The sequence below is a fragment of the Agrilus planipennis genome, unplaced genomic scaffold (genome assembly GCF_000699045.2).
Source record: "Agrilus planipennis isolate EAB-ADULT unplaced genomic scaffold, Apla_2.0 scaffold44, whole genome shotgun sequence".
Lineage (NCBI taxonomy): Eukaryota > Metazoa > Arthropoda > Insecta > Coleoptera > Buprestidae > Agrilus > Agrilus planipennis.
This window is the reverse complement of record NW_020438939.1, coordinates 1,693,943-1,716,003: the sequence shown is the minus strand read 5'-3', so window position 1 is coordinate 1,716,003 and position 22,061 is coordinate 1,693,943. Positions and strand designations below refer to the sequence as shown.

At 33.1% G+C, this 22,061-nt stretch overlaps 1 protein-coding gene across 2 annotated transcripts in view; it reads left to right on the top strand.

Annotated features, from left to right (window-relative positions):
• LOC108742576 (thyrotropin receptor-like) overlaps positions 1-22,061 on the top strand; it is a 52,114-nt gene that overhangs the window by 2,188 nt on the left and 27,865 nt on the right. Inside the window, exon 1 of one of the 2 annotated variants that reach the window (XM_025974524.1) lies at positions 15,367-15,534. The exons of the other annotated variant lie outside the window; for it this stretch is intronic. Coding sequence (XP_025830309.1) covers positions 15,511-15,534 — 24 coding nt within the window. The 5' untranslated portion in view covers positions 15,367-15,510. Of the gene's footprint in view, positions 1-15,366; positions 15,535-22,061 lie in introns of those variants that run through there. 2 annotated transcript variants of the gene reach the window in all.

The window sequence follows — 22,061 nt, the reverse complement described above, 5'->3', positions numbered from 1 at the left end:
GATATCGTGGGTAGAAAAGGTTAGAAATGAAGAGGTATTGGAAAGAATAGGAGAACAGAGGACTCTATGGAAGTCAATAAAAAATAGGCGAGATAGGTTGGTAGGACACCTTCTCAGGCATGAAGGTCTGGTCAGAGACATATTAGAGGCAGAAACAGGAGTTAGGAGGGGTAGAGGCAGATCTAGGTTAGATTACTGCTCGCAAATAGTTAAGGATGTGGGTTGTTCTAGTTTTAGGGAAATGCGAAGATTAGCTCAGAATAGGAAAGAGTGGAGGTATGTGTCCAACCAGTCTTAGGACTGACGACCTTATAATGATGATGATGAATTTCAAAACATGTCTCGTGGAGACGAGTGTATGACAGTTGCCCTAAGAGGCCCTCGCAGACAGCATATTCGTGATCAGCGACCCTCAAAATCACCGACTAACAAAACTGCATTTATTTCTATCATTATATAATTAGTAATATTTTGGATTTCGAAAACTGAAATTTTTCAAAAATTAGTGGGAAATTTTTTTATCTAATAATAAGAAATGCTATGGTTGATTATAAATTACAATTATAGCTGTAATGAACTGAAATCGTATAGTAGTAAATAATCACTTTTTTATTGCGAACAAGCTGTCACTAGGGGCTTCGTTTGTCTTGATTTCCTAAATACACATGTGTCAAAGATCATCGAAAATACAATAACTTAATAAAGTTCTAACCAGGACCTGACCAAGATTATCAGGATTTCTCGATAAAAGGTACTCTATGTCCTTTTCCGCATCACTGATTATGTGTAGTGTAGGCTTTTATTGTTAAATATGTAACAAAGTGCTAAGTACTAAATATCGGAATGCGTTTTTGAGATCCAATCGAAAAAGCTCATTTTCTAGACTTCCGCGATAACTCAAAAATTATGTGCTTTAGTTTTTTACAAGAATTAAATTTCTAATCGGAATACCTTGTTTAAAAAATTCCTTTTCCTATTTTTAGCATCAAAAATACTTAAAATAAAAGAAATTTAATGGAAAAAGCAAACATTAATTAATTTTCAATTCAAAATGCAAAAAAATTATTTGTACCAGTAAATTATCTTGGAATTATTATTTTAACGAAACTGTTTTTCTTTTAAAGAAAAATGATAAAACGAGTAGGTACGTGAGAGTAAATTTAAAAACAAACATGATTTTCGGTAAATTTTCATTTTTTTTTTTGATACCAAAAATAAGAAGTTTTTTCAAAAACAAAGTATTCTTGTAAGAAACTCCTAAAGTGCATAATTTTGAGTTTTTGCAAAAGAAGTAAAAAAATAGAGTTTTCAATTCTTGATATTTAGTAGCACTTTGTGGTTTTATCATTTTTAAGTCTCGAACTAACATATTTACTAATAAAAACCTATGGACGCAAATGTTCCTTACTAAAACCCCTATTTAATAGCCTATAACTGATAAGCGGTAGTAATATCACTGTGTCATCGGAACGAAATTCGTGTGCAGCCGATGGTGTTTTAAATTTTTGCAACAGTTTTTATTCTGTAAACATAACAGTGTGTGTCGGTATATGATAAAACCTTCTTAGAATATAATAAATAATACAAATCATCACTTCTCTTCACTGTTATACTTCGTTTAGTTTCTCTAGCGATGTGACCGGCGCAAAGTAGAAAAGAACAGCACTAGGCTAGAAAAGAAAAGAGACAATTCTCGGCTAAACTCTTAACTAATGAGGAGCGTATAATCCGTACAGTACTGCACGGAAAAATTGACCATTTCATTCACTACAATTGCATTGCTCAAATGTGCTCTTATTGGTACCAATTACTACTGAAAATATCAACGAGATGTTTGAAGACATATTAAAGACTTTAACGCTTGTTTTCGACTCGCACTACTATTCACGATTGAACAAAATTTTTGGCAGGTACCGTATGAAAAAGTATGTTTAATGAGCAAGAGTCGAGAGTATAATGAGCTTTTCTCTCCCTACCTACGATTTTGCCAGCGCGCATCCAAGACATTGGAAGAGGCAAATCGCTAGAGAAAGTAAATGAAGTATAACTAACTAACCATTTGTAATTACCTAATTACGTTACTGGCCTTAGCTGAGCAGTTATCACTACCCATAGGCCGATTGCCTCCGCTCCGATTACACATCTAAAGATTTATGGCTTTTCACACTCTTTAAACACCGGTTACCGTACTAGTATGAATCTTGGTTCACCAGGGTAGCTGTCTACTACATGTTACATAATCAAAATAAATTTTTATCCGTTATTGAACCACCTTTGTTTTATACATATTTTTAATTTTCTTTTTTAATCTTATAAAGAAAGGAGAATTAAAAGACTTAATCTAACCTCCTAATAATACTAAATAGATCATTTGTCTACATATAATGAGCATTTATTATAGTTAAGAGACCCACTTCGTATTGTAAATACATAGTATGTTCTAAACAAATTTATCATAATCTGCGATTAGGAGAATTAGGTGGCTTACAAGGTGATAAAGCGTATCTTTCTTTTACTGACACACCTCAGACTGTTTTCTATCGACTAAAATACCCGGTTTTATAAAATGTAGTAGATTTTGCGTGTGGTCGATGCTCGGTCAATGTATTTTATCTAATATAAAAAAAAATTGTCGAATTTGGGGATCTCTTTTCCTATTCATAAAAAAATAAAAGTCAAATTATCAAATTCTAACTGGAATGTGAATTGTAAGGCCACTTATGGCGAGATAGGGTAGTTAGATATATATATTAGAAGCAGAAACAGGCGTTAAGAGGAGTAGATGTAGACCTATATTAGATTATTGCTTGTAAATAGATATGATGTAGACTTAGGTTGCTCCAGTTTTTGACAAGAACGAAGATTGGAACAAGATGGGAAGAACTAGAGCTGTGTGTTCCAACAGTTTTGATGATGATTGACATAACACTATTGATTGACCGATTGTTTTCGCACAAAAATTCTACTTTGCCATTTACTTATTTTCGTTCTAAGGAAGAAGGAGAAGGTTATAAATGAGGAGGTACTACAAGGAGAGTCAAAAGAAATAAACGAGATAGGTTGGTAGGACACGTTCTCGGGTATGAAGGGCTAGTTAGAGATATATTAGAAGCAAAAATGGTGTTACGAAGAGTAGAGGTACACACAGATTAGATTACTCTTCACAAATAGCTAGGATGTGGAATGTTAGTTTTAGGGAAATGTGATGATTAGCTCAGGACAGGAGTGGAAGTGCGTGTCCAACTAGTCTTAGGACTAACGACCTTATGATGATGGAATATCTAATAATATTTTGTATATACTTTGTAAAACGGCATCTAGCCCACACACTAAATAAAATAAAATAAAAATATCATAATAATTTATTATGAACGTTATTTCCGATACCTTTTAAAAATAGAAGAGTTAAAAAGCTCAGCTTTTCCCGACATTATGTTTTAAACAAGGAAAGCTTCATTTTCCAGAATAATTTGTTATCGGAGTGCAAAGGGCAATGACGATACAGAGAGGTATGGCACATATGTACCAAGTATATCAAAGTATTTGGTCTTGGTTTCGCATCTTCGGTCTTGGTTTTAGTCTCGGTCTTGTTAGTATAACAACCGTCTTAGTCTTGGTATTACATTTTCGGAAGACCAAGACACACAGATTGGTTAGGTACTCAAAACTCAAAAATAAAGAGAAATTTAGTAACGACACGTAATGAAGTCGATTTATTACCATTCAGATTTTGTCAAGAGGGTTTTACACATGTTCCTATCTTTTGGGAAATTTAATACTGTCCAAATCTATCGGGTTGTTCGGAAAGTCATTTCGTTTTTTCCCGACAGAGGATTTAATTGTATTCTTTTGCACCCAACTTCACATTTAAGCCGTATAATTTTTATATGCTTTGAGAGCTCATATAGCAAGGCTTGTGTGTGAAAAATTCCAATTAATTCTACGCAGTAGTTTTTGGTTGGTGCCCTTTTAAATATGGAGAGCGATAAGCAGCATTTTCGACATATCTTACTGTTTTACTACAGAAAGGGTAAAAATGCTGTTCAAGCCAGAAAGAAATTGACTGATGTGTATGGAGAAGGTGTGTTGACAGTACGCCAGTGCCAGAACTGGTTCGCTAAATTTCGATCCGGCAATTTTGATGTCGAAGATGCACCACGTTCGGGAAGGCCGGTTGAAGCTGATAAAGACGCGATAAAGGCATTAGTTGATGTGAACCGGCGAATAACAACACGTGAGATCGGATTGAGGTTAAATTTATCAAATTCAACAGTTTATGACCACTTGAAAGGCCTGGGATTATCCTCGAAGCTCGATGTATGGGTTCCCCATGTTCTCACAGAGAGAAATCTGTGTCGCCGCATTGACGTCTGCGATTCGCTTCTCAAACGTCACGAAAATGATCCGTTTTTGAAGCGCATCATCACTGGGGACGAAAAATGGGTTGTATACAACAACGTCAAACGCAAGAGGTCATGGAGCAAAAAAGATGAACCGGCTCAAACCATTTCCAAAGCCGATATTCACCAAAAAAAGGTGATGCTGTCTGTTTGGTGGGATTTTAAAGGAATCGTTTTTTTTGAGCTTTTACCGGATAACACAACGATTAATTCGGAAGTCTACTGTCATCAGCTGGACAAACTGAATGATGCACTTCAACAGAAAAGGTCAGAACTAATCAACAGGAAAGGTGTAGTGTTTCACCAAGACAACGCGAGACCTCACACAAGTTTGGTCACTCGCCAAAAGCTTTTACAGCTTGAATGGGATACAATGCTACACCCACCATATTCTCCAGACCTGGCACCATCGGATTATTATTTGTTCCGGTCACTCCAAAATTTTTTAGACGGTAAAACCTTCACCTCAAATGAGGAGGTCAAAAACCTCCTCGATCAGTTTTTTGCCAGCAAAGACCAAAAATTTTATGAGCGTGGAATTATGCTACTACCAGAAAGATGGCAAAAGGTGTTGGACCAGAACGGTCAATATATAATTTAATAAAGTATTTGTTTATTATACGAAAACTGTCTTTTATTACCACAAAAAAAACGAAATGACTTTCCGAACAACCCTATACAATAAGATTCAGAAATTGCGAGAAAAATTTCGCAACAAATTTATTGATGCAACCGTCGTACTACTCGTCGTTTAGGTAATTAGTACAAGTTTAGCATTAGCATGCGAATTGGCGGGGATTCCTTGTTTACATTTCATGTTAGGATCATCTTTAATTTAATTTTATCCTAACGAGGACAGCCATTTATGATCCAACTTGCAAAAAAGGGGGCCTCCGTGGGTAAAATTATAGTTTACCACTATTTTTAGTTCCAATTACTAATGTACTTACACCAATTCACATAACACTCTCGTTATTCGGAAATTTGATGTATTAATTTTACGATATGCCATATTGCTTATCGCCTTTTAATTACAATAAAATAACGACAATGTGAAAGTTAAAAAAAAAGGACAGACAAACTCAATAAGGGTTGCGTTTTTCATTCGAACGTAAAAAACTCTAATCCGAAAACCAATTTAATATACTTGAAAAAAACATATTCTCCCATTTACGCAAATGTAAATTTGTACGCACAATACTGCTTCGTTGAAAGATTTAGTACGTTATGTTCAGTCCATAGACTTCTTATTAATTTTCCTGTAACCTGTAAGTAAGGAACTATTTTCTGAATTTTTTTCAAAATTTAAGGTTCAATAATTTCGGAGATAAGGGAGGGGGCCGAATGCTCAATTTTTACTTATTTTCCTAAATAACTTTAAAACTATTTTAAAATTANAACTAGAACATTCTACATCCTTAACTCTTTTGTGAACAGTAATCTAGGTCTAACTCTACTCCTCTTAACTCCTAATTCTGTTTCTAATGTGTCGACTACTATATTAACGCTTTTCATTTCTAACCTTCTCTATCTATGGCATCCTCATCATTCCCCTTGAAACACTACATTTCGAGTGCCCTTACCCTTTCTTTTAACGGACAAAAAGACACACGAGTGGGTGGGTGGGCTACGTTCTTCATTCGGACATACGGAACCCTAACCCGAGAACCAACTTAACATTGTATTTGAAAAAAAAAGAACATGTTCTCTCATACATTCAAACTGCAAATGTAAATTTGTACATACAATATTGTTTTGTTAATAGATTTACCACGTTATGTTCAGACCATAGAATTCTTACTAATTTTCCTGTAACCTATTAAAATTATAAAACATATATATTTGAGACCCTTACAACAAGCGCTTCCATTTGATTTGTCACACGGTACAGTTTGCAAAACGTAGAATTCTTACTAATTTTCCTGTAACCTATTAAAATTATAAAACATATATATTTGAGACCCTTACAACAAGCGCTTTCATTTGATTTGTCACACGGTACAGTTTTCAAAACTTTTTTTTTAATTTTCTATTGACCCCCATATATATATATTTAACATCTTGTCCCATTTAAAAAGCATTTGACAATGTTAAATGGGAGAAGATGTTAAATATACTTAAAAATGTAGGGATGCGTTACAAAGATAGAAGAGTGATACTTAGTTTGTATAAAGAGCAACAGGCAGTTATAGAGCTAGGGATGCAACTTAGAGAAGTAAATATTAGGAAGGGAGTCAGATAGGGATGCACACTGTCATCGCTACTTATTACTCTATACATCGAAGACGCGAACAACATCATTAAAGACAATACAACTGTAGGGATAGATGTGCAAGGGCAAAAGATTAGTATGCTTAGATTTGCAGATGATATAGCAGTATTAGCATCTAGCAAGGAAGAGTTAGAGATAGCTTTAAATAAAATGGATGCGGTATTGACAAAACAGTGCTGTATGAAAATAAAATGCAAGCGAAGAAAAAGTAGGGAAAGAGCGAATATAAAGATAGGAGAGGAAAAATTAGAAGGAGTGACTGATTTTCAGTATCTAGCAAGTTAGATAAGTCAGTGCGGAAGGACTAGTAGGGATATAAAGCAGAGGACAGCGCACGGTCGAGTCGCCTTCAGTAAAAAGAAGTCACTTCTATGCTCGCGAAAGGTTAATTTAGAAATTTGAAAAAGTTTGTTAAAGGTGTATGTTTGGAAAGCGCCGGAAAAGAAAAGGTTAGAAGTGTTCGAAATGTGGTATTACAGGCGAATGATGAGGATACTGTGGATAGAGAAGATTAGAAATAAAGACGTATTAGAATGAATAGGAGAACAAAGGACTCTGTGGAAGTCAATAAGAAATAGACGAGATAGGTTAGTAGGACACCTTCTCGGGCATGAAGGTCTAGTCCTAGATTAGATTACTATTCGCAAAATAGTTAAGGATATGGGTTATTCTAATTTTAGGGAAATGCAAAGATTAGCTCAGGATAGGAAAGAGTGGAGATGCGTGTCCAACCAGTCTTAGCATTGACGATCTTATGATGACGATGATTGGCCCCCCAAAAATAACCCCCATCTTCAAAATTAATTTATTTATGTTATGCGTCCGTATTTGGGTCACAGAAATTCATATATTTACTTAATTTCAACTTAGTCGATCCAGTAGATTCGGAGCAAATTCACTGTGAAAGACACACAGACAGACACACGAGTGATCCTGTAAGGGTTCCGCTTTTCATTTGGCAGTACGGAACCCTAAAAATAATTTCCTAAACGTATAAGATAATTACTGAGGGGCGAATGTCATTCTCAACGACGCTCCTTCGAAAGAGGGTTAAGACTTCATAAATCGAGTGCGAATTACCGTGAGGATTTGCCATTCGCACCAAGCGAATTACTTTGGGAATTTGTCGCAAGGAAATTTCGCGATTATTCGCGAAAGGAGTGAAGTTGCGATGATCCACAATAAAGCTCCCCGAACTCCTGTGGGAGTTTGCCACTCGCCGCAAGTGAATTAGTTGTGAAATTTTGGGATTTTTCTGCAACGAAATTTCACAACTTATGCACAAAAAAGTGATCTCTACCAAGCTCTCTCCGAATGGAGAGACACTGCAATCATTGCTTGCAAATTGCCCAAGGAAGTTTGGCGGTTGCCTCATTTTGTTGCAGTTCGACTTGATTTACTTGCAAGGCAAATATTTTTTAATAGGTATGTGCCACGAACAGATTCTCATCACATTTCCATTAATTAATAGTGCGGTATATGTTTTTTATTTTCATCTAGTTGAATGTAACCTGTTTAGCATATAATTTCGAGAGCGATTACATTGGATTTCTTATCTTTTATTATGATAATTTTAATAACATATCATAATGATACTACATCTAATAAAATGAATGAAGTGAAATAAAAATGCACTTAATATAGACGTGGTTGTGCACATTAATAAGAAGGAAACCGATGATAAGAGATCATAAATGAATGAAGCAATGGATGATTAAGGTAATGTAATTGTAAAGTTACTGTGATGTGGGCAAATGTATGTACAGGTCTGACGAAGGAAGCTGGCGAGCGGTCGCGCAGGTCCTTGCCCATTTATGACCTATTTGGGTAAGTCACTTGGAACCGATACACATGTGGCGATATCCACCACATATTTGAAAATTGTTTCTATTCTAATTAAATAACTCTATTACTGTACTTTCCTATAATCCCGCATCAAAAATACTTAAAATAAAAGAAATTTAATGGAAAAAGCAAACATTAATTAATTTTCAATTCAAAATGCAAAAAAATTATTTGTACACATGCAAGTTTTATTTGAAAAAATAATAGATTTAAAAGCGAATTTCTGGGTTAACTTTTAAATAACAGTGCTATAATTTTAAAACCTGCGATAAAAATTCAGAAGTTTAAATTTAAACATTTGTACATTCGATAAACATTATCCACTTAAATACATTTTATGATAGTCAAACTTTTTCACTTTTTGTTAATATAGAAAACATTAGAGAGCAAAACAATTGTCAAAATTCGTTTTTAGATGTTCGGCAGTCCACATTTTCGACTTTTATACGAATACCTATACGTCTACACATAATTAAAATTGAAGTAATACTGAAATAACTGTTTCTTTGTAAGTTCATTTGGTTATTTGTTGAATTGTTCATTTCTGGTTAAATTAATTTTTAGTTGAAATATTACAACCCTCCGTGGAACTAGAATTTATTTTTAAGTGAAGACGTCTGAAAATATTACTCAACCTAATACAGCACCGTAAAACCGTGCGAAGTAGGACAAAAAATATAGAGAATCGGTCCCAGAGGAACATTTGAATCATTTTGCCAGGGAGTGTTACTACCTACTTAGTAATAATGAGTTTAGTTGATCTTTTAGACCTCTATTCTATTTTTTGAATAAATCGAAAGAATTCAAAAATTACAATTGTTTTTTTCAAAAACGGCTTAATTGATTTGGATAAAATTTGAGCACCTTATAGACGTATAATGTAAAGGCTACCCCCGCACCGAGAAAAAGATAGCTCATAACATTTATAACAATCATTAGACCTGATGATAAATTTCCACACCAATTTTGAAAAAAAAATTAGCAATTAAAAATGATGAAGTCGCTAACTCTTGGTGAACCATATTAATCAAATCAAGATGAAAATTCGGATCTCACTTTGATATAAATGAAACCAACATTAGTTATACATATTAAAGAAGAGTTTTTATTCTTTCATATTGTGAAAAACTTCTATTGATTTTGTTTTTTCATATCTTTCATATTTCGCGTAAATTATGCTTTATATTCGTTAAAAATTAAGTTGATTCCTCGGGGGCTTGTGAGGGTTGAACACGAATGACGGCATACAATGAAGGTTTAGATGAAAACTGTTTAAAAATCACTTTGTAAAACAATTATTTTTCATTTCTTTAAAACATTATCTTTAGAAAAAAATTAATCAATGTTATTTATCAAATCACTGATCGTCGGGTCCAAAATACTTTGGAGGACGTTGCAGACTGCATATTCGTTTTCAGGGACGCTCAAAACCCCCNACATCAACAAATAGTTCTTCTGTTCGTCTGTCTATTACTTGCTCACTGATCCCTATTTTTAAATATTTAATCTACGCCCCTGATAGGAATACTGAAGTATGAGGGCTGCAATCTTTATACCTAAAACTGCCTACTTTTGCCACCGCGCATCCACGCCATTTTAAAATTTCCGCCAGCTTTCAGCGTCAGGCCTGTACCTATATCTGTACAGGGAGATTCGTTTAACGGGCCTAAAAAGTTAGATTCCGGCATAATCCAATCGGATAAGGCAAACAATTTCATTATTTCAAATGGAACTTTACTTTGTACTTTAGAATTCTTTTTTCAAATTTTCAAAAGCAATTTCCATTTGATGCTATCATATATGTATACGTTTTAGTTCAGCCACACTTAATACGTATATTGTAAACGAAATGGCTTAAAAATTAAAATTACAAGATAAACGTGTAACCCTTCTGCAAATGATCTTGTAAAATCAAAGTAAATGCTTGAAATCCAATGAATAAAAACTTCTATGTATTTTGTTTTCAAAAACCGATTTAAATTTACCTCGAAGACACATAAATTGTCATGGCGTCTTAAATGACGTCACGCCATGCTAAACAAATCATGTACGTGTATGACAGTTGTTAGTTTTCTTTAATAAAAAACGAATTAATTGTATTTTAAGTACTGTATGGAGCCCCAATGTAAAAGCCCAACTGTAAAAACGTCACAGTTTCTGATTGGTGTTCACTGTCATGTGACTAAATACTTTATTTTGCCGATTTTATTACCTAAAAATATTGTCGATCTTAACATCTATATATATAAAAGAAAGTCGTCTTAGTTCCACTATTTATAACTCAAGAACGGCTGAACCGATTTGGCTAGAAATTGGTGGAGAGGCACCTTAGAACCAGGAGAAGGATATAGGATACTTTTTATCCCGTTCTCCTAAAAAAAAATAATAAAAGAAAACGCAACTGACATGGAATGACAAAACGTAACTGACAGCAAAACGAAAAATTTATCGGTCAAGATATCAGTCTAGCCGTTCATTTGTTAAAAATGGTATAACAAAACGCAACTGACAGCTAAACATAATGTTGTCTATGGTTAAGTATGGCGTTTTATTTATAGTCAGATTTACCTGAAACTTGACTTTAATGCCTTTTCATATAAAATTAGTGACATACATATCTATTTCAACATTTTACAAAATTCTACCTCTTTAGGAGCCTGAAAAGGGTTTGCAAAGATTGCATGTTTGTTTTTAGTCCGATTTACTTGAAACTGCTTAAAAAATTAAAAAAAATTCAATCTCTGCTGGGGGGGGGGGGTTAAGTGGTGAAGAAAAGTTGCAATGCTTAAATGGAACATATATTATTTATGGCCAGATTTACTTGAAACTTATTGGTCTTAATGGTCTCATTTAATTTCTGAAAGACTTATCTCGACATTTTAAAAAATTCAACCTCCAAAGGAGGGTAGGGGTAAAAAAATGTTGCAATTTTTGTTTGGAACATACTTTATTTGTGGTTGAATTTACTTGAAGCTTGGTATATATGTAGTTTGATATTAATAATCAAATGTAAAGAGGTTGCAACGTTTCCATGAGGTATATTTTATTTGTACTTGGATTAATCGATGGTTGCTCATTGTTGAAATTAAGCAAATACGTGTTTTGGCAATTTTTAAAAATCAACCCTTATGGAAATTAGAAATTCTAATCCATCCGATTTATTCTTAGTAGATACAAGCCTATTGTGCTGTGAACAAGGAGGCATGGACAATTTCCACAAAAAAAAAAACAAAAACTGTAACATTTTATAAAAACCAAAAATTGACATATTTAGACAAAACTCAAATATCACGTAAGTTCGTTAAACGGGTTTATCTTCATTTTCGACGTAATACCTTTTTTCAAAATTAATAGTTACCACAACATGATTCGCGCAAACCCATCTGTAGTAAGAGTGACTAGTAATTATTATCTATTAAATCAGACCCCTAAGTGCTTGAAAAACCCCGAACATCGAAAACAGTCCTTTGGATTGTTTCTGTCCGCGACGTTTAAGAAAAGTTGCACTCTAATACACACGTCTACATCGGAGTTGTCGAATGACATGAGGGCGGGTAAAGTGGAAAAGCGATCGGTAAGTAGTACGGTACAACCTACATCAGACCCAGTAAAGCCGCCTGAAGAAGAAGCGACAGTCACTGAAGATGAAGAACAACCGAATCAGCAAGAACAAGCAGGTGGAATGTTAAATCTGGACATTAAAAGGACTGAAAAGGGAGAAATTGTCTACGAATTAGGTTCTTGTAAGCCTCGTGCCGAAAAAAAGAATGTGTATGATGTGTTTCGTTACTTTATCAATGAAAGGAATAAAAAGGACACTGCAGCAGTACCAGATACGTTGCAACCGTCTAAAATGTCCTCCAGGTGGATTCAGTCTTTGTATTATTAGTGCTGACTATGTTGTGATTTGATTTTATTTTGTCAGATAAATTTTGTTAACGTGAATTGATTGTAAACTCTATTTATATAAGATTTAAAAAATTAAACCCAACTTATCTATTTATTTGTTATTAAAAAGTATTCTTTATGTTTAACCGAACATAGGGAGATTCTGTTACATATATTTGAAATGCACGAAATATCAGTATGTAAGGTCGATGACGAATATGACGTGCGACTTGTAGGGCCTGCACTCCCCTACAACGATCAAATCGATTCGGTATAACGTATACAAACACAATGTTTCATTAGCCTGTTGATCACTGCTATACTCTAATAAATAACGAAATTTTGTAAACAAAATGAATACCTAATAAGCTAATAGGTATTAAAACTTCTTAAAAATTATTTTATAAGCAGATCAAGTAGATTTTCAGACAATATTCCAGTCCATTGTGTAAAACTTTTGACAAAGATTTTCCAACATTTCAACTAGAACATACATATGTACATATATGGTTATTAGCTCTTTTAAGTTACACGTGATGCGCAATACTTTGCTGATGTCCTATATTCTTAACATTTCCATAAATGAAACACTTTGATATTTTTTAATAGTGGTAAATATATCAAATATTAATCTGAAAATTCATTTTCCATTTATTTATACCAACTATAAATTATCTCAAGTTAATGAAGAAAAATTTGTTGTTGTCACACCTTCGGCGGGAATCGGACCCAGGACTCTCGTAGCTTAGTAGTCATTGGCGCGTAGGTCCCAGGTTCGATTCCCGGCGAGGGTGTGATAACAACAAATTTTTCCTTATTAACTATAGGTAATTTACAGTTGGTAAAAATGGAAAATTAATTTTCGCATTAGTATATTTCAATAAATTTTAAGTTGTTTTATTAATACTTAATACGTAAATCAGCTATAGGTATAAAACTAAAAAAATATAAAAATAACACGGATAAGATAATCCTCTTATCAGTTTGATTGCTACTAAATAAAAGTATCAAAAAATTGTAAAGTGTCATGTTTTGCTAGTGGAAAATAACTGAAGAGGGTTTTATTTACACAACAAATATCCAATTAAGGGCGACTATAATCCACAAAAAATAAAAATAAAAAACAGTTGAAGTATTTTCCTCAAATGTTCAATTATTGGTATTATTTTTTATTGTATTGTATTATTTATTTTATTAATTATTGGTAAGTTCTGTTCCTGTTTTCTCGTGAAAGTGACTTGTCAGGATTGAGCAAAAAATTTTTTTTCCTTTATTGTCAGTCTAATAGGTACATATTGGATGCTGGTGACAGGTGGGGCTCTCCAATTTTATACCGCATGTCTTTTTGGGGGTTGACAATTTACACCTTGATAAGAAAAATAAAAGGGTTTTTGACCGATGTCGTGTTTCCCTGACATTATATTGCATGCCTGATGTTCGATTTATTCATTCCAATTATGAAAAAACCAGTTGATTATTGAAGTAAAGTAAATTTTATTTAGCTTGAATATTTAAACAATAGTGAGTTACAATTTTCACCAATGTTCTTTTACTGACAATCTTTCTTTTACAACGTCTTTCTTACTACTACTTTCCGAACAGGATTTGAACTAGACGAAACATAAACTTTGGTTAATACAAATCATGGCTTGTTTTCTTAGTCTAACAATAAGCAACATAAAATACTTGATTTATTAATCTACGAACTTACATTACATATTATGAAATCGTTGTATTCTNGTTTTTTTTAAAAGATAGAGTGATTCAAGAGGAAGGTTTATATGTATAATACATGCATAATATAGTAGGGAAACACTGATAATTTTAGAGGTTTCTAATGTGATGTCGTAAATAAACACATTTTTTTAGGCTTACATTGCAAACGCTGGCTGAACCCTACAAGATCAAAATAATGTACTACAATATTGTACATCTTAAAAGGGACTACAAAAAAGTGCGGGATGGTATATGTCTATCTCTTAGGGCTAACCCACAATAACCATTTTTTATCCTTTACTTTTTACGAGAAATAATGGCTTATTTACGAAGCTATTGTAAGCAATACAGCATTAATTCTTATCTAATTAAGTACCTTAAATACATTGTGCATTTAATATAGATCAATATGGCCCTTTACAACATGTAATTTAAATGAATATTTTCGAAGATATTACAGACTTAAAATGCAGGGACATAGCGGTTGCGGCGGTCTAATGACAAAAAAACTGTGAATGTTGTATATATAAAGACATTCTGTAGTATATTTAGTACGTTCAGGAGGTATCTTTTGAAGATTTCCCCTTTTCAATAATAATCTAAACAAAACAAAAATATATTTAGTATCAGCATTGCACCCGTGCGAAACTGGGGCGGGTCACTAGTATACTATAAAATGCAAAAAAAGGCGAGAACATCGCGTATACAGTACTAAAAAAACACAATTTAAGAATATGTGCAAGATCTAAGGCAAGGCAAAAAAATCGGATACAGGAAATGGGATTTAATGAATGAGATAGTAAATAAAAAGGTCAAATAAAAAAAAAATAAGTAGAAGGTGCACTGATTTTAATAAGAAAACTGCAAATTAAATTGAAAATAAAATTGCAAACATTAGACAACAATTTGCGCGTTCAACGATCAACGAAACAAAAAAAATCCAACGAGTTGGGAATCAAGATAAAGATGTTTAAAGGGCAATTTTAAAAATATAAAACATATAAATAACGCACTTCACATTTAAAGAGAGTATGAAGAAAAGTACAGTCGTACGCTACCTAGTTATTTATATTATTGTATTTTCCATGTTATTTTATTTTTTATACAAATAAGCTAGAGTACCATAAAACACTTCATAAAAATGTAACAATATGCATCTTGAATATTGTTTTTATCAAGAAATCTACTACACTACAATCTAATACCTATATAGCATTCCAATAAAACAATATGATAAGAGTTAGCATTTCTGATTTGTTGTAAGAGTGCAAATGGAATTTGTTTGATAAGATACGTACTTTCTAAAGCATCACCTTTAAGCGAATATTACACTATACACCTAAAGTTTTCAATCGTTTTAGTCAATTTGTTTCTCAAAGCCACAGGTTCATGACATCTAATCACCACGAACAGGTAAATATACAATCCAATTAGCTTCATTAGTATATTTTTGTCTCAAACGTATCTGAATGCGATAGCTTGTTAGGTCAATATTTAACGTACAGAAAATCGAAATATTATAATTACCTCCATATTTAGGTACTTATTTACGTTAAGTTATGTATTGTATTTTGACAAACATCATCAATATCACCAAGTACTTAATCGTAAACAATTTATCGTACCTATCTGAAAAAGGGACTGGTAATAATAGGTATAAGCTAGTTATAAGTATAGTACCTATCTATATATCTTATTATCTCAGTAATCTTAAAAAATATATTTTATTCAGATTAGCTCTGGGTATATATACATATATATACACAGATTAGTGATGAACAAAATTGGTCTTGCAGTCTTAATCTTGGTCTTGCGACCCTTTGTTAAAGGTGAATATTTGGAGCGCGGCGCTGTACGGGTGCGAAACATAGACAGTTGACGCGGCGGAAAAGAAAAGATTAGAAGCGTTCGAAATATGGTGTTACCGGCGAATGATGAGGATACCGTGGATAGAGAAGGTTAAAAATGATGAGGTATTAGAAAGAATAAGGGAACAGAGGATACTATGGAAGTCAATAAGAAATAGGCGAGATAGGTTAGTAGGACACCTTCTCAGGCGTGAAGGTCTAGTCAGAGACATATTAAAGGAAGAAACGAAAGTTAGGAGGAGTAGAGGTAGACCTAGATTAGAGTTCGCAAATAGTTAAGGATGTGGGATATTCTACTATTAGGGAATGCGAAGATTAGCTCAGGATAGGAAAGAGTGGAGATGCGTGTCCAACCAGTCTTAGGACTGACGACCTTATGATGATGATGATGATGAGTATATATTGTTTATCACTACAATCATTACGTTCACCTGAAAAAGACGGGGTCGAGAGTGTAATCCAACATAAACCCGCCACTATTAGCAGTAAATCAAAACAAACGCAACGTATAATAATAAATTACCAATAGATCAATTTATCGCTATAAGTAACAGTATTACCGGAAAACATGTAGACCTTATCGCAATTGAAATGCGCGATCAAATCAAATATTATAATTCAACAAGGACGAAACTATTTGATGGTATCTTCTAATCACAAAAAAAACTGTTGACTATTAAAACCGTAGACATGTTGAAATGTATCCACAATGACATTGGACACTACAATTAGTAAAACATTATCTTCACCCGCATAACCTAATTTTTTTTTTGATAATGTTACTACTTGTAACGATTCATTTCAATATTTAAATAAAAAATTCGAACTCGGTGTCTGTGTGCGACACGGAGGTCCACATTCTCAGTGGAAAGAGTAAAAATACTATATGTTCTATTTGTTAATATTTTTTCCGGTGTTCTAATTGAATCTCCTATTGTATTATCTGATAAAGGGTATATGACAAAAGTGTTAAGTTACGTAAGTTTATGCAGTTTCAAGTCGGCTATACTAGCACGTAACATTTCAGGTGTAACGCCATTTGATGTTATTGTTATTGGAATAATTCGAATTGTATTCTGATTCCACATTTCTTTTATTTCATCAGTCAAAGAAATATATTTTTGAATTTTCTCAGTATAATTCCTTTCTTTAACCACATATTAGAAGCTTATTTATCTATATATTCCTGTTGTTGTTGGTTCGGGTATTTTCCATGAAGCGCTTTTGATTTTGATTTTTTCTTTCATAATTTTACCTTCTGGATTGAGCCCTTCTAAATACTTTGACACCCAAACCCCTTGTCACATAATCTCCTTCAATCCCTCAACATAATTTGACTCCTCTATTTTTCTTAGATCCTCCCCTGTTATCATTTTCGTACATGTGTTCCTCATCTATTCCTCTATATTGATATATTCCTTCAACCACTCCCTTATACTAGCTCCTGACTGTTTTTAAATCTCTTCAGAGCCCTCTCCCTCTCTATCGTATTCCATTTTCAATACCTTCTTCCTCCACTTCCTGATATTCCCTTGCTCTAGCCTCCCCAACCTTTCCTCATCCACTCAACCGCCTCAAATATTAAGTACTTTTGTAAAGGAAACGACCAAGTAGTTAGATTTTTGGTAAATACGTTATATCCAAATAAGAAAAAATAATCAACCGTTAATAACAATGACGTTAAGTGATAATGGTGACCTAAAAATTTCTAGGCAAATTTCACTTGCCAACTTATCGCTGGAGAAAACTTCAGTTAAAACTGTAATAAACTTTTGAATGGGGGTCGAATATAGATATGGCATTTTATGTTAAAAAAAAATAAAAAACATTAATTTTATGCACAAAAACTAAAAATATTCACTAATGTTTGATTTTATGCGAAATAAGTGATTTTCAATACCGTTAATTGTATTATTTCAGTGTAAAATGGATATATCCACAATATTGGGGTGATATTCCTAATAATAAAAAAGATATTTTTACATAAAATTCCAACTCTACTCATAAGATACTTACTTTTGACATAAAATTACTTACAATTTTTCAAAGCCTAAAAAATATGATAGATTTCACTGATACTAAAAATATAGAAAATACTACATCACAAAATTACATTTATAAATAAACAATTTACTTTATCAGTTTGTTGTAACCTTCTCGCTTGCAAATAAATTTCAAGTAGGTCTACTTTTGTAAATAGTAACGGAATAAATAATATGAAATTAAATTCTTTTAAGGTGCCATTACCATTTAAAGAAAATTCTATAAACTAAATAAAATTCTAATGCCTGACTAAAGTAGTACTTGTTTACTAAGTATGCCTTTAAATTGTTTAAATATAGGTATTTAAAACAAATAATTGAACTCTTCAAACACAAATAATAACCAGTAGTACACTATAATTCGAGATAAAATAATCACAAACAGGTACTTCACGCATTTTCGAGAGCAATCAGTAAACGCGAAAGTATTATTAATGTTGTCGAATAAGATTATCTTGAAAATCCTTGACTTGTGTGTATACTATCAATTTGGACCAATTACTGGACGAAAATAAGACTCTTATTTGTTATTTCATTTAAAAACGCTCACCATATCGATACTGCAATGAAATTTAATCGTCATCATATCCTCATCCGTAATGACACTTGTTAGAAACAATTTCTAATTTATTAATCAATAACAGTATAAATGTAGTTGCGTTTATCAGAACTTTATCCAAGATAAGGAACTTTTGGCTGAAATAGTAATCGATATTCCGAGAAATATGGGACAAACGGTTTCAAGTTTCTTTAAAAGCAAAAATTAGGACAGGGATTGTATGACCCTTGATCAAGCAGAGTTCTGTATCATCAAGTGTATTTATTTCGTCACTGATTCGTGACTCCCTTTAAGTTGGTTGGGCGATTATTAAATTTAACAATTGATTGTCAATTGTAAGAAAATAACCGATTATTGCGACTAATTGGAATAATCTATTTTTTTTTCGATTAATAGAAACGATTGTTCCGATTAATAGATTATATCTGAAAAAAATACAACGTGTAATTATACAACACGCTACTGAAGTGAAACTTCTTCAAACACACAAACATACCGGGATAGGGGTTAAGGAATTGGTTTAATGGAATTATTTGTACACTATGAATTTAAATTTTACACTATACATGCCGGAGTTGTCTGTAACGAACGTTGCATTGAAGCGCGCTCACAGCTCAAGCGATCCCCACTACGAACTCGACTACGTGGCCGAGTAGAGGGGGAACATCCGTTGCATGATTTCGTTACATAGCAACTCGCATGAAACGAACTTACCTTACGTGCGTAAAGAAGTTTCACTTCAAAAAAGATAATCGAACAATTGATTATTTTTAATAAGTGAAAATAATGGAATACATAATCGATTATTCGGATAATTTACTTTGCATATTGCAGTATTAATAAAAATATTAACTTTATTACATCCTAACCGTAAATTTTGATGGTACTTTTGTCAGTGGTGCATAATACTTAAACCTATGCCTGCCTAATCCACCCTGACCTAACCTATCCGAAGCCCTTAGTGTGTTAGCACTTAACCTATCACTAAACCCTTTATATCATTCAATAATTTTATAATGAAGCAGAGCAGCTTATTTTTATGTCTGTAGCAGTAAATGCATAGACTTTGATATAAAGTTACGATAAGTTCATTCGCTCCTTTTACAAAATCCATTCTTATCTGACCTCTTCAACCTACAAACTACCCGCCTACCTATCAAATTTCAGTTTCACAGGTCAAGTAATTTTCCATTGCTTATACTCCAATTTCAAGGGTTACAATCATAATTCATGGGGATAACTATTAACGAAAATGCGCACTAATTTTTTTAAAACCTCAAAATTCTGATTAAAATAAATTTATTTCAAAGTCAAAAAACGTTACTTTTCAGCGAAACCATTGCAGTGATCGTAAATAGATTCTTTGGTATTTGAAAGTGATATTATTTTTCATTTTTATTTATTACATTGCATTCAACTCCCTCAGTCACGAATTAATTATAATCGACATTGGTAAATTCATCTCAGACGATGTTTGGATTACATTGAGAGTTCTCAATCTTGTATCAGTATCAATTCAAAGAATAATTCATTTTTCTAAGTTATTGCAATATGCCGATGATTGGAAATAAAAACATTGAGTCAGAATCTGATACTCACAAGTAACAATTGGATTTAGAATAAGCATTACCTGAATGACTATATAAAAACTGGGTTACATTTTATTATAACCATTAATTGAAAATTCGTTCTCAATTTCTTTTCCACTATAAGTTATCTCAAATTAATAAGAAAAATTTTTGTTGCTGCTGTCACACCCTCGCCGGGAATCGAACCCGGGACCTTTCGATCGAATAGTGTTGTCAACTCTCGTAGTTTAGTGGTCCCTGGTTCGATTCCCGACGAGGGCGTAACAGCAGCAACAAAAAATTTTTCTCATTAATTTGAGGTAACTTGTAGTGGAAAAGAAATTGAGAACGAATTTTCAAATTAATATTTACTATTAACCACTAGGAATTTCAATGTGTTTTCATGCAACTAAATGCTCACTGATTTCGTTCTCATGTGAACCTGACTATAAGGTAATCACATATAATCACCAAATTTTTGAATCTTTAATAGAAAGGGTTTCTGTAATAAAAGATCTAGGTCATATTTGGCAGGAGATTAAACTCATATATATTTACTATAGGGTGCATCTGGAAAAAGCAGCAAGCTTATAGAAAGTAATAGGCCACTATGTACAAAAGAAGAATATTAAATAAAGTTTCACCGTTTTCACGAAAAACATATTTGAAAGTACAGGGCAAAGGCCAGCCCGACCTAGGTAGGATCACACAGGAAAATATGACAATGTAGTAGCGCATTCAATCAGCCGATGTTGTACGTTATTTTTTATATTTTTGGCGCATGCATTGTTTTTTTGTTAGATTAGATTAAGCGTGAATAACGACATTCATGAATTATTTTCACGGAAACCATTCCAGGTACAAAGAAAAATATTAAATACTTTTACTTCTCCCTTCGAAAATTAATTTAATAAAATCTTTAACCATGCTCGGAAACGGTTAATTTAGAAATTCGAAAAAGGTTGTTAAAGGTGTATGTGGAGCGCGGCGCTGTACGGGTGTGAAACATGGACAGTGGGCGCGGCGGAAAAGAAGAGGTTGGTGTTACAGGCGAATGATAAGGAGGATACCGTGGATAGAGAAAGTTAGAAATGAAAAGGTATTAGAAAGAAGAGAGGACTCTATGGAAGTCAATTAGAAATAGACGAGAATGGTTTGGTAGGACTATTCGGGAGTTAGGAGGGATAGAGGTATACCAAGATTATATTATTGTTCGCAAATAGTTAAGATATGGGATGTTCTAGTTTTAGGGAAATGCGAAGATTAGTCAGGATAGGAAAGAGTGGAGGTGTGTGTCTAACCAGTCTTAGAACTGACGACCTTATGATGATGACATGTTTGGCGTTTTTTTTTTACTTATTATTGACATTTAAAAAAGTGGTCGAGATCTAAAGCAGGTCGGCGAACAGGCAGATTCACCCCATAAAATACACAAGAATAATTTTATATACCAAAATATCGTAAAGATATATATGCCTAGGTACCTACCTAATTATACACAAATTGATATTGGGGCGCAACTATACCATAATCTTTTTTAGAGATTAAATAATTTCATTTAGGGACTGACCGCAGGCGCAACCTGTCTATTCAACGATTAAAACTAAGTATATAAAAATGCAAATTATCTAAAAGAAGTATAAATGTTACGCCAGCCCAGAGTAATTCTTTGTTATTATTTATTCTCACTTATACCTATTTTATTTGTATTATTACCATTTAGTATAGAATTCTCTTATGTTACTTTTACATAAAATTTTTCAATTATTTTGTTAGTTGTTTGTTTCGGTCATTAATGCAAGATTTTTTGCTTGTTTAGAAAATAATAAATACTCGTAAACAATTAATAATACAATATTTGGTTATCAACTTCCCCAAATCGGTACAAATTATGCAACCGGAC